Source organism: Penaeus vannamei, chromosome 1, assembly GCF_042767895.1.
Source record: "Penaeus vannamei isolate JL-2024 chromosome 1, ASM4276789v1, whole genome shotgun sequence".
In the NCBI taxonomy this organism is placed as follows: Eukaryota; Metazoa; Arthropoda; class Malacostraca; order Decapoda; family Penaeidae; genus Penaeus; species Penaeus vannamei.
The window spans coordinates 47966033-47977625 of NC_091549.1; the positions used below are offsets into that span (position 1 = coordinate 47966033).

At 33.9% G+C, this 11593-nt stretch overlaps 1 protein-coding gene across 1 annotated transcript; it reads right to left on the minus strand.

Moving 5' to 3' along the window:
- Nucleotides 1–389: 389 nt before the first annotated feature.
- LOC138862238 (double-stranded RNA-specific editase 1-like) lies at nt 390–9426 on the minus strand (the record flags this gene model as incomplete). The annotated part of the gene is given in 7 exon segments (XM_070123887.1): nt 390–997; nt 1156–1366; nt 1539–1681; nt 3498–3750; nt 4364–4548; nt 8680–8764; nt 9278–9426. Coding segments are annotated over 7 exon segments (1118 nt in total), but the record flags the coding sequence as incomplete, so codon positions are not given.
- Between the last annotated feature and the right edge of the window lie 2167 nt (nt 9427–11593).

Sequence of the window (11593 nt, forward strand, 5' to 3'; positions counted from 1 at the left end):
ATTAGTAGCATTCTTCTTTACCCCTCAGCTTTTGAATGGGCATGTACTGAACATTCTTCCTTTACACTTCATTTTCCCTGAACTCATTTTATCATTTTTTGCCATTTGCGGAGGCTTACTGTCCATTTATATCCTAGATGCAGCCCCCTGAGTTTAAATTCTTTACAGCCTACTTAGCTACGCGATTCCTTAGATCTACATTAATTTACATATACTTTTTCAAGATTTGTAATAACGATAATCTAGTTCATCTGGGAAATCTATTACATATCACTTATATGTGCATTACCTGCATTATTTTTTTTTTATGCAAGCACTTTAAATATTTTGCAATCTCTCTAGTTATTGGAAATATGCGTATAAAATAGGATAGGTCTATTAAACACTTCTTTACACGTCTTCAATTTTATTCTTTCAGATTTTGAAACGATCTTAAACACAAACTACATATACTACAGTATAGTAAAATACCAGAAACAAATTAGTAAAGAATGTATTTGATTTTTTTGGCTTCAGAGTAAATGTGTAAAGTTCCATCATTTACATGCACAGTTAATTCTAACGTACAGCTATAATAGTAAAATGCCCTCCTTAATTCAGATGGTAGAATATTAACAAATATATTTTTATGTAGTGGTAAAGTCATAAGAACTAAACCAGATACTGCTGTACCTAACTAAATTGACAACTGTGAAATAGATAGCTTTATCTATTGGTAAAATTTGGAGGAACAAAATGAGACCCTGTAGTTATTAGACCACATTCAATAACAAAAAGTTACAGAGATCACTGCAAGCAGAAGCTAGTGAACCACACGCAATGACTTACAAAGTGTTCCAACTTTAATCAATGGTAATTAGTTAAAAAAAAAATATATATTCCTTAAGACAAAAGATGTATTCATGTTAAGCCGGAGCCTCAAAGGTTGAATCAATGCCATACAATTCCTGAATGGCTTCTTTGGCTAGAATAAACTTCGCTTTCTTCACGTTATGACCTGCAAATGGAAAAAAAGATAATTAAGCAGCTGCAGTTGAGAATATTAACTATAATAAACTATATAAAACATATGCTAATAGACATTTCCTTTTACATATTTGTAAACAGCATCAAAAAGCAGTAAATACTGCTTCATTCACTTTATAGTCAACTTACCTACTCCTGTAAATGGTTTCCCATCAATATCAGCAGAAACCGTGAAATATGGTTTGTTCTCCTTTGTAGCCTGCGTTACAGCATACTGCAGGCCTGGCTTCATCTGATGCAGAACCATGACGGGATGCATAGCTGCTGCATTCTCAGGCATCTGTTTTGCAGGTTTTGGCACTTTCGTAGCCTCTGTTGACTGTAAAGCCAAATTTGCTTCCTGATGAAAAGAAAAATTTCTATCAAGGATCGAATACATCAACTAGCTGTTACACTTCCTCCAGGGACTGCTTCACCCATGAGGAGGGTTATGTCTCTACGACGCCTAAACATTTCTGTTCAATTAAACAAAACAGGAAAAAAATTAAATCATGAGTATTTCTGATTCTCACCTTGGCATCAGCAGGTGTAAGAAGAGCCCTTGTGCCAAGATGGGCACAAATGGCTTCAGTAAATGCAGTTGTGGTTCCTTGACCTGACTCATCTTTAATACCTCCTGTTCCTCCAAGTGACTGGCCCAAGAAAGCTTGGAAACCTGTGGCGTCAGAGGCAGTTAGTTCTAAAATAAACAAAAACATTTCAGTAGGTGATCTCACGAAATAAAACATGGTTACTATTAATTGTAAACTAAAACTTCACTAATGTTCATGCAAATGCTTGCATTTTCTAAAAACATCTTAATAGCAATGCCATGCTTCAGATTTTTATATAGTACATTCATTACTAGACAGCTGCAAAAACAAAGCTTAAAAAATTTAATATTTCAAATAAAAACACTGACAACTATACAAAAATATTTAAATGGAAAAATGCATGACCAAAATAAGAAATCAAAATAATTTGTATAAAAAGACTACAAAATATATTTCCAGTTCCATTTACATAAATATTGAGACAAAAATGGAGTAAAAATATGTCCACGTGTGCAAGTAGGTGTATATGCGTGTGTGTGTATGTATGTATATACATATATATACATAAAAGATCCTTCCTTGAAACATTGCTTTACTGCTTATCCTAAGTCCAACATTAAAAAGTTCATGTGAATATTTTTCTTGTTTTCAGAAAATTTTAAGTGTTGTGCAATAAAATGCTTCTCATTTACTTTACCTTAACTAATCCACTAATTTACCTACTAAGTCCTGATAAATTATAACTTATTTCCAAGACCTCTGGGTCATTGATCAATAAATGTACATTTCTAATAGGTAAATCTATTCATATTAAGTATTTAGCATTAAGATAAGTAACAAAGTAAAGTTTTACTGCCAAATCAATAAATATATTGTTAACATTTACTAAAAGGGGGGGTTCTCCCATTATGACGCAATGCAAACAGTGCATGGATTTCAAGGTTTTATTAAAGGCAGCTCAATATAGCTCTTCTAAGCACCTTGTGCCATGCAAAAAAAAATAGCAATCAAGACTTTTAGGCCTAAATTTCTAAATGGTTCCTTGCACATTCTGCTGTTACTAACTGATTAAAAGTCTGCTTTACCAAGATTTTGAAGTACTTAGTTTATTTGGTTGTCTTTTCATTAACTACTGTCATTACAAAAAAAAGTTAATTTGCTTTTTGCAAAAATGTTGCATTTTCACATCTAAGCACTATCCAGATCACCTATAAATACACAAAGTATCAAAATCTACTGAGATTTTGCAAGTGGACATTTAGATGCTATTCTATCAGTAGTTCACAATTTGTTAGCAGATGGGATTTTTAAAGTACAATTAAGCTCAAAAAACAGATTTTTCCTTAACAGCAATATATAAACTACTTTGCAAACCAGAATAAACTACTATCTTTCAGGGTATCCACATGAAAATCCTCTATGAACTTGTCTGAATACAAAAAACTAAGTGCATGAGGGAGGGAAAGGTATATGCATGTGTCAATAAATCCATACAAATACACACGAATGCATGTGTTAATATATGCCTGTATAAATACACATACATGTGCATGCATATGTATGTGCATGATTGTGTATGGACAAACATGTCTGTATATAAATATGTATCTGTACATGTATATGTCTGCCTGCATTTATATATACATGTATATATAGATATGAAATATAACCATTCAAGATTATATATTTGTATTTGTATACATCCAAGGTGTACATAGCATACACATGTATACAAAATCATAAAATTAAATACAAATACACATCTATATTAATATATACACCTGTGTTGATACAAATACTAAGATATATAATCCAATGTATATTTTTTCTATATTCATCCATAATATATATACATGCATATATGAATAATCAGGTTTACACATACATAAAATATATGTATGTATAAACCCTAAACTACAACCATTACAATACGCTTACCAGGTGGCAGGGCAGCGCCATATGGCTGGGCTGGAGGGGGACACATGCCCACTCGACCTTCACGCCAATCATTGAAAAGCTTGTAGATGGCAAAAGATGCAAGTGTTGCCCATGGAGTCTTGTCCTCCTCTGGGCCTTCTGAAGGGTTGGAATTTACTGGTGGTTTTACAAAACTTATGAGCGCTGCTTCTGCTGCAGCCTGCTTAGCTAGTTGCTTGGATGAACCAAATCCACGATACTTCTGCGTCTCATTCTGTCATAATGCAAAATACCGTTAGTCAAAAGTATTTTAGGATTTATATTCAAGTTCTGATGTTTTAAAATAAATATATACATTTACATAGTTCTTTGCTATTAATAACCTTACAAATAAAAAAGCACAAATACAAATCGCATATAAATAAATATTCATTTAATATGCGCTTTAAAATTTCACATACTATAAGGCATAAGTAAAAACAAATGTTAAAATTAACTAAAATTTTCACCGAACCAATTGTTTTTAGAATAGCATTCAAATCGTCAAATTCCTCATTTATCATACATAGTCTATTGTACGTTTCCTTAGTGTACATTATTATACAAAGTATGACTGACCCCCACAATTAACCCCACTCAGCCAAAGCAAGTTGAAAACTTTAGTACTAGTTAGAAAAAATGTATTCCTTTTCAATCCACGTGCATTGTTTGGTTGCATATACATAAATTTTGCAGCTTAATTGAGAAAAAGAAAAGGACTTAAAAACTTAATTGCTTTTTCACACGTTCGTATAAAGAACCTCAGGATAATATACAGAAGCAAGGAAATTTGCTGTTTTTCTAATCAATTTTTACATGCAGCATGATTCAAGATAACTTCAACCTACCCCATTAGTGATTTCCACAGAGATACAGAATGGCTGGCCAACTCCTCCTTCCTGTTCAGTTGTATAAGCCACACCTGGTCGTAACTCATTGAGGCACATGACAGCGTTTTTGGGCTGCACATATCGTCGAATCTTGAGATTTTTAGCTCCAGGTACCTTCTTTTTCTTCATCTTCGTCTTGCCGCCTGCCACCACATATTAATTGAAAGGTCGCAACACACTTGCCATTGACATAGAAAATGGCTTGCCTTAGCTGGCAAGAAAATACAACTAGGATACCAGGTTGATAACTTACAGCACAATTAAGGCCCTCAGGGAAACCTAAATCCCCATTGTATACAGTCAGTTAGCATGCCAGATTTTCATGAATTTAGTTGGAATGACTTGGTAGGATTCAGTACTCTATGTACTTCCCACCTCAGTCAGACATCCATGACAAGTGTGGGCAACTCGCTTCAATTAAAATTCTCTGAAAATGTCTCTACGACTGTTAAGTAAACACCCAGCCTCATGCATGGCAGCCAGAGGAGGACTCCTGTATAAGTCAGGATTATATTCAAAAGCCATCAACTTACTGATGACATAAAGCTACAATTACTAATCACTGCTTATACATGACTCCCCCCCACTGGCTTTCTGGCGTGCTACAATTAACAAATGTCGTGACGAGACATAACAGGTCATGGGACTAAAGATAACCTTGTGCGGCCGTCAAACTACCCCGCTGTCAAAACAAAGAAGAGAGCCTGTGAGAAATTTGCGGCCATATATTTAGACCTATTCCCTCTAACATTATCTCAAACTGAGTGTGTAGCAACATTATCAATCCATCAGATAAAAGTCATAGCATTAGGAAAAAGCTTGATAACTCAAAAATTATGATATTCTGGATAAAGTCAAATTTCTAAGAAGTGAGACATCTACAAACTAAGAAATCGTTCAAAGCCAGGCATCAATTTTCACACGCACTCCTCCCCTAAGTGGCTGGAGCCTCATTCAAGATCCTCGAACTTGAATCACACATTTTTCATTCAACACATTTCCAATTTTAATTTCAAAATTTTAGAATTGCAACCAGGTGTTATTACCAACTCAACTTCTAACATGAAAAACTTAAAAGCTTGTGTTTGTGTATTTTATATTTTATATTTTATATTTTATATTTGTGTGTGTGTGTGTGTGTGTGTGTGTGTGTGTGTGTGTGTGTGTGTGTGTGTGTGTGTGTGTGTGTGTGTGTGTGTGTGTGTGTGTATATGCCTGTAATATCAATATTAACATTAATACAATTGTTAATCTATGCACCAAAAAGTACTAAACTGAAAAATGCTAGGAAAACCCCTCCAACATTACCATAGGCACTTCTAGCAGTACCGTTTCCAAAAAATATTACAAAATCATTAGTACTACAAAGACTAACAGGATGTGCTTTCTGGCATACTTTTTAAGCAGCATTTCTTGAAAAAAGTACTGCAAGAGGCAATGAAGGCTGGTTGGAGCGGTTTACTTAGCAGCATCAAGTAATAAAGTGCTTTTTGATGTAAGGTGGTGTAGGCAAAGGCTAATCGAAGTTTGAAAGTACCATTGTTATTTTGTGTTGTGTTTTTCTTGCATAGTTTGTAAAATAATGCAATCCTGTATTGATACAAATGTACAACTTTCCTCCGTGGTAAGTGGGTATGCTGAACAAGTTCCACTTATACTAGATGTAACCTAGAATGAGTGGGTTTAAATCCTTGTCTAGGTGGAAAATTGTATTTGCAGTATATACAAATATACAATAAACAATATTTACTTAATGTGAATATACATGTTATCTATATCCCTTTGGCTGAATCCTAAATGCTCTTTTTGCAAAAGAGCATCAAAATGAAAAAGGACTTCACTTTAATCTGGAAGTAGTATTGCCACTCCCCATCCCTGTTTTTGAGGGATATACATATATGCATATATCAAAGTGTTAAATGTATATGTATATATACATATATATTTTACTATTCTATAACTATGTATATTATGCACATTTATCTACATTACATATATATATTATATATATAACATAGAATGTAGAATATAGAATATAGAATATATATATATAATATAAGCCACATACCTGCACTTAAATTTACACATGTAACATTAAAAGCAAAAGGAAATGTGCAGACATGCATTAGCATGAATGCAAAAAAATGATATATTAACATCAATATACATTCATTATTCATGTAATTTGTCCTTTATATATATATATATAAATAGGAAATATATTACACCCTCACAAAGCATCAACTTTCAATAGATACTCCTATATACTAGCCTTTACATGCTTGCATCCCCATGTCACCTTCCTTGTGAAATATTAAGTAGCAAATATCCCTATGTCTTTCCTACAGCTATGCAAATGACATAGGCAATACAAATGCATAAATGCATAGAACAGAGCAAGAGGCTGGGAGACAGTACAAGACGAAAGAATTGAAAAGAGAATGCATTAATAAGGGAAAAAGAGAAAAGCAAAGAAGCATGAGAAGAAAGGGAATGCTGTAATGTACAAGGGCTTCCCCATCGAGAAAATCAAATAAAATTTATTAACAATGACCATCATGGATCTGACTTCCATTTTCCATGCAAGCTGACAAAAAAACTTTATTAAACAAATTAACCCTTTAACCTACATCATGTTTTTGGCCTTACTTCATTATGGTTTAACAAAGTCGTATAACCCCCAAACCACCCTCAAATATCGGTACTTGTGTAGTACAGAGTGTACAAAATTACTAGTCCCTAAAAATAAGAACACATTAAGATAATTACTAATCACAACAGCTTCATAAGAAGTTTTGATTAACAGAGCATGTTACATGATTTTAACCAAGTGGTCCATATTTGAGAATAAAACCTATCGTAAATGAACTTGGATGTTGTAGTAAACACCATTGAGAAAATATAATAGCATTTTCCACTAACTAATCAACAGAAAATCCACTACCAATAGCACTGAAATTAAAAGTTAAAAACCTAAATTACTGTAATCTATTGGCTCAGAGTACAAGCACACTCCTCCATAATTCATTTTTGACAGCTTCACAAGCATTTAGTCACCATGTATTACAAGGCCAAACTAAATCTTTAGAAAAAGGTTTCATTTCCAAAACTTGCATTGTAATATCACAAGCTTTCAAAATAACTTTCATTTCCAAAATCAAGGAACCAAGCAAATTGGTTTGGTCTGAGAGACCTATTTGAATTAGATAAATATGCACTTTTGGAGCTATTTGCAAACAGCTAATTTAACATCCTACATCCTCCCATATATTAGATACAATCATAAAAGAACAGCCAATGTAGATTTGTCCAACCTTTTATGTAAGAAAATCTCCTCTGCATAAACTCACTCTGCAGCACTTGCCAGCTTTGTCAAAACTATCTTTACATACCTTCAAATCCCCATGCCTCACTTACCACAACACTCATTTCCTTCTCATTCTTGCACCCATCATCTAATAACATTATTCCTCACTTTGCACCATTTTCTTGAAAATGGCTTTAGGGTCTACATCTTTAGGACTGCTAATTATAAATTTCACCTCTAAACAGTGATCAATGTTTCTTTCAAACTTCCAAGTGGAATGTGAGTATGAACCTAAAAAGAGGAAATGGTACTGTAAAACCAAAAACTGACTTTTTAAAAGCTGCCTACTTAATGAATAGGTGATTTGTTCTGCATTTTTTTTTGGGGGGGATACATCAAGAGGTAATGATGGTCCATTCAATGAAAATATGAATGTTATTCACAACTAAAGCCAATATAACGTATGTAATCTTACATATGTGAAAGTCTAAAAATGTCAACTGGTATGTTTACTGCATTCACGGAAATTATCAAATGGATATCAATAATTTGCTTGCAATGATTCTATATCCCTTTTGATTACAGGATTTTAACTAATGTTCAATACAGAAGCTAAATAAGTTGCATGTAATGTATCTGACATTCATGTCAAAAAACTCAGATTTAGAGCAACTGACTTCAAAAAGTTTTTCATAAGATTTGTTCCTATTCACACCCATTCACTCCATTCTTCCTGAAGAAATTATCTAATCAGCAATTTTATATACCTAGTATCCATAGTGTAATCACATAATATAAATAACACCTATAGGACAAATGTAATTTAAAACAATTCAATTACTTAAAAAATCCCATCACTGGTTTGAGTTTTCCTACTAAAAAAAATAAATAAACTTAAATCTAACCAACCCAATTATAACAATTGACCCAATTTTATTGAGACAATATGTAAGACAATTATCCCTACCTGCCCTCTCCCAAGGTCGCTTCCTGGAGGGGGTTTCCTGAACATCACCTTCCTGCATTGATGCATCACTATCTGACCCTGGTACCTGGAAAATTTCAAAAGTACTTGTTTAATTGTGCAAACCTTACATCCAAGGAAACAAAAGTCTTACACTTATAGATCCATCTTCGGAATGTTGAACTATATACTAATTAAGTCTATAATTTGATATGGAAACTAACACTTAAGCAAATACATCCAAGACAGATCAGTTGCATACTGCACTTCTAATGTTGCAGAGAGTGAGTAAAAAATATTAGATGAAAAATATAACAAAACTGGCACATGGGTTCCTTATTCATGCACTTGCTCTTGAAGTGGTTACCTTGAATTTCCAATTTACTTATGAATATACTAAAAAAAATAATCTAAATACTAATAAAAATTTAATTTCTTTAATGACCTATAACTACTGCATTCACCTTCTTAAACAAAACAAATAATCATAATTAAATAAATATAATTAAATCAATACAAGTAAATAATAAACAAATGTATAATATAAAAAATAAATATAAATAATAAATATAAATAATTATTATTATAAAAAAAAAATTACATTTACATCCATAGAAGGTTCTGGAAGTCCTTGGGAGTAGAAATCCATGGCTGAAGTATCCGAATTCTCTGTTGAAAAAGTTTCTGGTGGAGGAACTTCGTTTTGGGGTGTGTTTGCTGCCCCTGAACGCCAATTGCTACGACCACGGCCTGCAAAAAGAGGAATGTCATTGTTAAGGTGTCCTTGAGAAATATAGATAGGTTATTTTAATAATCAAACAATAATCAAACCTGAAAGTGTCAAAAGCCAATAATCATTTACAAATGAGAGTTGTAAACAAATCCTTCCTGTTGCATTTAAAAAGATGTTGGAAGAATTGATCTAAAAATGAACAGCATACATTTTGATAGAACAATAAAATATATATCAAGACATCACGGCAATTCCAAAGTCCTAATTTACAGTATTCAAGAACTTCAGGAGCAGCAAATGAAGTAGTCTTGACCACATTTGACATTAGCAAAGGCCATCTAATCTACATTTGTATTTAGGAAGACAAAACCTGGAAACGTGAAAAGATATATTAAGTCATTTATTCCATTACATTGAGCCTTCAACACTCAAGTGTTCACACTTGCCGGGCCAACCAGCCACTTACGTAACCCAATGCCTGTATTTTCAAGCAACCTGATCCAACAAGTTAAGTCGAGTTATGGTGGTTTGTATTTCAGTACTTTAGCAAAATCTAGTCTCCTAAAACTGATGACATTTTCATTTAATGATTATTAGGTTACAAGGTATTTTCCAAGGTTTACTTTTTTTTTTTTTTTTTTTTACATATTTGTTTGGCTTGTTTCACCTGCAATTTCCAATGAATTTAAATGTCTTCCCATACTAATAGTGCTATCAAATCAAGAAAGCTAAACATCTGCCATAAACAATGGATTTAAAAACAATTATCAAATCTTATTTACTTAATAGGCACTGACACTCCTACAGGGATAGTTGATAGAGGGGGGGGGGGGTCTGCACCCAATATCCCTACCAGCAAATGTTGCCTAAACCTTGTTAGAGGCAATAGGATACACCTAAAACTCGTGAGTATCAAGAGGAACATCACTTCCCGTAATCCTCTCTTTAGTTATGGCATTACTCTTTGTACAGAGAACAGCATTTTTTCTCTTCTACAGAAATGTCACCTTTAATTTATCTTAGTTTAGTGCACCAAGACCATAAAAATTAACCATTCATGGATTTATTGCTAAATTTTCAGTATGATAACCAGGATTTTATTATTTTCTTTCCCAAAGCCATATAGTACAAGATAGTTTGCCTGTAATGAGAAATGACAATAAATTTTTCATTGATGGTATATTCTTTGCAAGTTGCTGAAGTTGTACAACATGTAATACATTGGTGTACATCTATATATCAAATTTAACCCATTCACGACGGTGTCCCACATGAGACACCCGAAAAAACAAACATTGCCAGGCGTCCCGCCAGTGTGATGCTGTATTGGGGCTTACGCTCCAACGCAGCAGCGGGACAGACTCCCGGAAAGCTCTGCCCACATACTTTGTAGCCACCCAACCTTTTGTTTTTGGCTTCAAAACATACCAGCATTAATGGGTAAACTATCACTTTGACCCTGGGTAATGCTTCAGATGTTAACAATTCTTACAACTGAAATCCTACACTGTACACCTGCTGCAGCCTCGTATTTACCATGAAATAAACATCAGCTGCATATTGCTCAGTGATTTTTTCGCATTACCCACACATAGCTGAAGTTGTTAATTCTATGCAAGTTAGCCTGAAATACTAATAAAAATGGGCGTACAGTAGCCACCCACCCTTCTAGGAAATAAAATGTAGGAAGGCTAAGGTTTCATTTTTAGGTTTGCATTTTACCAATTATTTAAGTGCGAATAAATCATTCTGTAGATGAAATATATAAAAACTCTAGAGTGCATTAATCTCATCAAATACCAATATTTTCCCATTACCAATCATTAACCCATTGGCGCCAGGTGTCACGTACGTACATGCCATGGCTGTTGTGGACCAAACGCCGGGGGCATCATATGCCCATTCCCGCGCTACAGGCTCGTTGGACGGAGGCTGTTTTTCTCCAGTAGTAGCGGCTTCATTTATATAGTAAAGATTTTAGGCAATGGCAACTATAGTGAAGGTAAACCTTCAAAATTTTTATATTTTTATAAATTTTAGCAAAATAAAAGCTTTTAGGTGCTATACGTCGCTCGCAAACTACCAATCGAGCCGGGCGCAAACAGGGGAAATTGCCGGTGCACGCCAACAAGCCCGTGCATACGTAAACTTGCCAAAATTTTAACCGTTGCTGATGGGTTAAGA